The sequence below is a fragment of the Alexandromys fortis genome, unplaced genomic scaffold (genome assembly GCF_014885135.2).
Source record: "Alexandromys fortis isolate MF-2015 unplaced genomic scaffold, M_Fortis_MF-2015_v1.1 scaffold_11, whole genome shotgun sequence".
NCBI lineage: Eukaryota > Metazoa > Chordata > Mammalia > Rodentia > Cricetidae > Alexandromys > Alexandromys fortis.
Window position 1 is genome coordinate 12,094,919 of NW_026067912.1, and position 5,213 is coordinate 12,100,131.

General features: G+C 52.2%; 1 protein-coding gene across 1 annotated transcript; it reads left to right on the plus strand.

The window, feature by feature from the left end:
• The first annotated feature begins 2,089 nt into the window (after positions 1 to 2,089).
• On the plus strand, positions 2,090 to 4,727 carry Foxi1 (forkhead box I1). Its single transcript, XM_050138697.1, is given in 2 exon segments — positions 2,090 to 2,645; positions 4,168 to 4,727. Coding segments are annotated over 2 exon segments (1,116 nt in total).
• The last annotated feature ends 486 nt before the right edge of the window (positions 4,728 to 5,213 follow it).

The following is a 5,213-nucleotide window of genomic DNA, read 5'->3' on the forward strand; positions in this document are numbered from 1 at the left end:
ATATGAAAATAGGTTTGGTTTCATTTTTAAAAAACATGGTATTGAAGTCCGTTTCTCCAAGTTTCATTTAAATCCAGCCATATTTCTACCCCGACTAATATCTAATTGTTCTTCCAGATCTACTTTTCATAACTGCATAAGGCCACAGCATTTGGAGGAGGCACTCGTTAACGAACCAAGCCCTCATTGCTGGCCACGTGGTAGCAATGATTCGTTATGGTGATGTAATAAGCAAAGCCACAGTGGAGATTCAACACATCTCTGCTCTGTTTAGTTCTGGAAAATGAACACTGAAAAGTAGAGCTGCAAGATTAATTGTACAGCTTTTCACCCATAGTGCTGCATGCCCTTGGGGTGTATTTTGAAAATTCAGGGCTCCACCATCGGCTAGCTAAGGCTTCCTAGTTGAGAGACTAAACAAAAATGTGCTCACTACTGTTATAGCGTGCTGAAAAACCATGCCAAATTTACTTGTTTTGAACTTGGGGAGCTTTTAGAGTCTGAAGTTTAGACCCGGTTAGGGAAGCCCTTTCCCTGACTGTCCATGAAGGGCACAGGCGGCTCCTTGGAATCTAGGGAAAACACTCCCACACAGTTCTCTCCTCACCAGGCACCCAGACATTGCACATGGAAACAGCTCCGTGGTACTTACATTCAGCGTACGACCTGGTACAGCTGTCCAGGAGATCAGAATGAAGAGAAGGCCTAGGCAAGCAACCTCTCTTGGTGACGCCCGCAGCCTCGAAGAAACATGGCGTCTGCAGGAAGAGACGAGTCAGGAGAAGGAAGTGGCGCTGAAAGGCAGCGGGAGGTATTAGAGACAGCTTGCATCAATTTTCCTCCAGCTGACCCATCAGAGAGATGGTTCAGCTGTTTCCAACACCTCATCAGGAAAGCACCGCCTGCCCCAGAGGAGCCCCTCCAGCCACTGCCCCCTCCCCCCAGCTCAGAGCCTGGTGTGTATGGACAACTTTAAAGCCTGGAGAGGGGGGCTCAGCAACGGCTTTCAAGCTGGGGTCTACAATAGAACCCCAAGGGGAGACCTGCCCTGGCCGAGAAGCTAAGGGAAGCCGGGTCTGGCTGTAAGCATTGTCTCAGAAGCTGTAAAACTGGGGAAAAGCATGGGCACCTGGGGGCCCTGGTGTTGCTTCATCTCCCTCCATGCCAGAGGGACATTAGAGCAATGGAAGATCTGGGGACAACGCTGCGCCTCAGAGCTAGAAATAAACTTGTATCATGTCTCTCTAAAATCCAATTCCCGTCCTCTCCCTTCTGATGATCTCTTTAAGGAGCCTGTTCTTCTTGGTGGCTCCCTAGGCCATGTCCACTGTAGCCTTCCCACTGCCTTCTGCCCATCTGCAGTGTGTGTGTGTGTGTATGTGTGTGTGTGTATGTGTGTGTGTGTGTGTGTGTGTGTGTGTGTGTGTTAGGAGCAGGAGGGGGCCGCACACGTCCTCTTCAGAAGCCAAGCTCCCCTCTGACTCTCTAGGCACTGGGGACCTCTTGGCAGCTCCAGAAAATGCATCTTCCCTTCCAAAGCCCAAAGCATGAGCTGCTGATAATGGGAATGGGGGGGGGGGGATTGGTTAGAGAACGGGGGACAGAGGTGAAAGGGGAAATGAGGGTGGAGAGCAAGAAACAGGAGGGAATGGGAGACAGAGACAGAAAAAGAACCAGATGCAGAGGAAGGGAAACACAGAATAAGCTGTAGAGAAGACAGGCAGGAGGGAGAAAGAGACGGAAAGTGAGGAGAGGAGGGGGGAGAACTGAAAGGGAAAGAGAAAGGTAAGCTGGGATGCTGGGAAAATAAGCAGGAGAAGGATTGAAGGGAACCCTTGTCATTTGGGGTATCAGCCGTAAGGAGTCTCCGGTAGGGTATCATTAGTGGAGACCAAGGCCACAGCCAGCAGGGCAAAGAGAGAGGGAGGCGGGTCCTGGCCTCTGCTGGCAGGCGGCCGCCCCTGGGTGGGGCCACCCAGCCAAGCCCTCGGGGTATAAGTCACAGGAGGCCAGGGCCAGCTGAACACCTGTCAGGGACAGCTCCAGAGAGCACAGGTGCAGCAGGTGGCTACCCGAACCCTGCCCCAGCATGAGTTCCTTCGACCTCCCGGCACCCTCGCCACCGCGATGCAGCCCCCAGTTCCCCAGCATCGGCCAGGAGCCCCCCGAGATGAATCTTTACTATGAGAACTTCTTCCACACCCAGGGCATGCCCAGCCCTCAGCGCCCCCCCTCCTTCGAGGGTGGTGGAGAGTAAGGGGCCACCCCTAATCCCTACCTCTGGCTCAATGGGCCAGCCATGACACCACCACCCTACTTGCCTGGCACCAACGCCAGCCCCTTCCTGCCCCAGGCCTATGGCATGCAAAGGCAGCTACTGCCCAGCGACCTGGGCTGGCTACCTATCCCATCTCAGGAGGAGCTCATGAAGCTGGTGCGCCCACCATATTCCTACTCAGCCCTCATTGCCATGGCCATCCACGGTGCGCCTGACCAGCGCCTCACACTGAGTCAGATCTACCAGTACGTGGCCGACAACTTCCCCTTTTACAACAAGAGCAAGGCCGGCTGGCAGAACTCCATCCGCCACAACCTGTCTCTCAACGACTGCTTCAAGAAGGTGCCCCGCGACGAGGACGACCCAGGTAAGACAGCGGTGCCTAAAGAGTGGCAACCAGCCCTTGGGAGGCTGCAGCCATCCCTCAGGACTTAGTTCGTTTCTTCTCCGAACTGTATTCTAGAAAGTTCTAACTACTGCCGCCACTCTATCCACAAAACTGGGAGCTACTAGGAGACAGGGCTAAGAGGAACCCTGCAGGGCAAGGGGAGAATGTGGATTCTGGAAGCAGATGCAGACTTCGGTGTCTTAGGGAAGATGCATTTGCTGAACCTCAGTTTCCTTATCTGAATTCAAAATTGTTTCTGCACGGTCTTTATTGTGGGGGGCGGTGGGGGGGAAGCTCAATATGCTGCAGTCATTATTATTCACATGAGCTTCAGTGGCCAGCACGGAAGTCCTTGGTAGGACTAGAACGAAGCAAGCCCAAGTGTGTCACAGCCACACCTGTAGCAGAGAGGACCTGGCCTTGGTTGGGCACCATTGATGGCCTTGTGGCATGCCTCTCTGCATGTCCTCCCCTCCACACAGAACTTCCTTTAATAATAGCATCACCCTGCAGGGGGCCTCTCAGTGAACCCATTGCTCAGATAAGGAAGACAACATTCAGGAGTGATGCTGCCTTCCCAAAGTGACAGATTGAAAAGGTAGAGATGGCACTTGACTTAAACCCAGCTTCCCCGCTGAGACTGGAATGCTCCTTTCAAATGACAAGCCACAGATATTTGCAGAGAGAAATGTAAAATATTCCTCAATCCAGGTTCCAGAATGGAAGCATAGTTTGGTTCTCATACAGGAAGCCTAGGATTGGAGCCCTACCTCTGCCCCCCTCTTTGAAGTCAGCCTTTGTCAGATCTGTTTGTCCCTCAGAAGAGAGCCTGTCCCATGCAAGGTACCCTCTACCCCCGCATTCCAGCTCAGAGTAGCAGGGAAGAGCCGGGGCTTCTCTTCTGGTGGCACCTCAGCTGTATGTCTTTTGGACACATGTAGTGTCTGTCATTTCCTACAGTGAGTCTGGGGAGATGGGAACTTTCCAGGCAAGAAAACTGAGATTTGGCCAAAGACCTTTGTCACCGAGGAGCAGAGCCAGGACTCAAGTCCATCTTAAGGGAAAAATCCAGAAGTCTAAAACTGTTTCTGGGCTTTTCCTGAGAATCTTAGTAAGAAATAGAGGCCCTAACCGGTACCAAACCCCTCTCTGGATCCCTGTACCCCGACACTTTACCCTTAAAGGGATCAACCTTGTAAACTCCTTCAGGCCCTACACTGCTTTTCTGTACACTCTCCAGAGCCTCTTATGTGGGGAGTGGGGGGCATTTAGAGAGAGAAGGATGTGCAGAAGAATACTTAGATAGAGGTAGGCATGTGGGGTGTGATAGAGAGAGGTAGTGGTAGGGTGAGCCAATGTTTGTGGAATTTCTCCACTTCTGTCCTGGCTTTGTTCTTCTTCGCATTGTTGACCTTGATTTTAGCTTAGGACATTGCAGACCAATAGAATGAGGCTTGTGTCCATCTCTCTGTTTTCTTAATGTCTCCCACTTTTGTCTCAGGCAAAGGGAACTACTGGACTCTGGATCCCAACTGTGAGAAGATGTTTGACAATGGAAACTTCCGCCGGAAGAGGAAGAGGAAATCAGATGCTTCCTCTAGCGCCGGCTCCTTGGTTTCAGAGAAAACAGAGAGCAGCCTCCTGGCAGGCAGTCCCAAGTCCACAGAGCCTCAGGACATCTTAGACACGGCCTCGCCAGACACCACCAGCTCCCCAGAGAAGCGGTCCTCCCCTGCCCCATCAGGCACCCCGTGTCTCAACAACTTTCTCTCCACCATGACAGCCTATGTGAGTGGGACAAACCCCATGAGCCGCTCTGTGGCCACACCAGGACTGAACCCGGAGCCTGCTGACAAGATGGGGCAGAACTCACTGGGTTTCAACTCATACACCCCCCTCACCAACCTCAGTAGCCATGGGAGTGGGGGTGAATGGGCCAACCCGGTACCCACCAATGCTCTAGGCTAAGGAGGCTCTGTCCTCAACCAGTTCAGCCCACATTTCTACAATAGCATTAACACCAACAGTGTGCTCTTCCCCAGGGAAGGCACCGAAGTCTAGGGACAGAACAGCTTCTGGCCCACAGAGCTGTCAAGGGGACAGTAATGGAGGTCCTCCAGACCAGACCCTCCACTAACCCCTACATCTGGGACACCTGAACTCCGCAGACAGCACAGGAAACTAGAAAGAGTCTGTATTCTTTCTAGAACACTGCCCAGTGCTTCTGATTATTGCATCTGAATCCATACAGATTTGATAACTACAGTGGGCATACCAGTGTCAGCTCGCCACAGTGAAGCGGCCATTTGTTGAGCCCTTACTATGTTCTGGACCCTGTCATGGGCTTTTAAATGACATGGCCCCACTATGTACAGACATGCTTTGAAATTCACATGACCCTCTCCACTTGACAGATCTTGACAGTAAGGCTTGAGAATGTTGTCAGCTTTTCCAGGGTCATGAAAATAAGAGAAAAAGATGTCAAAGCAGGGTCTGGGTAGCCTTCAAAGACTGGACCAGAGGAGGCAGTGATGGAGGACCCAGTGG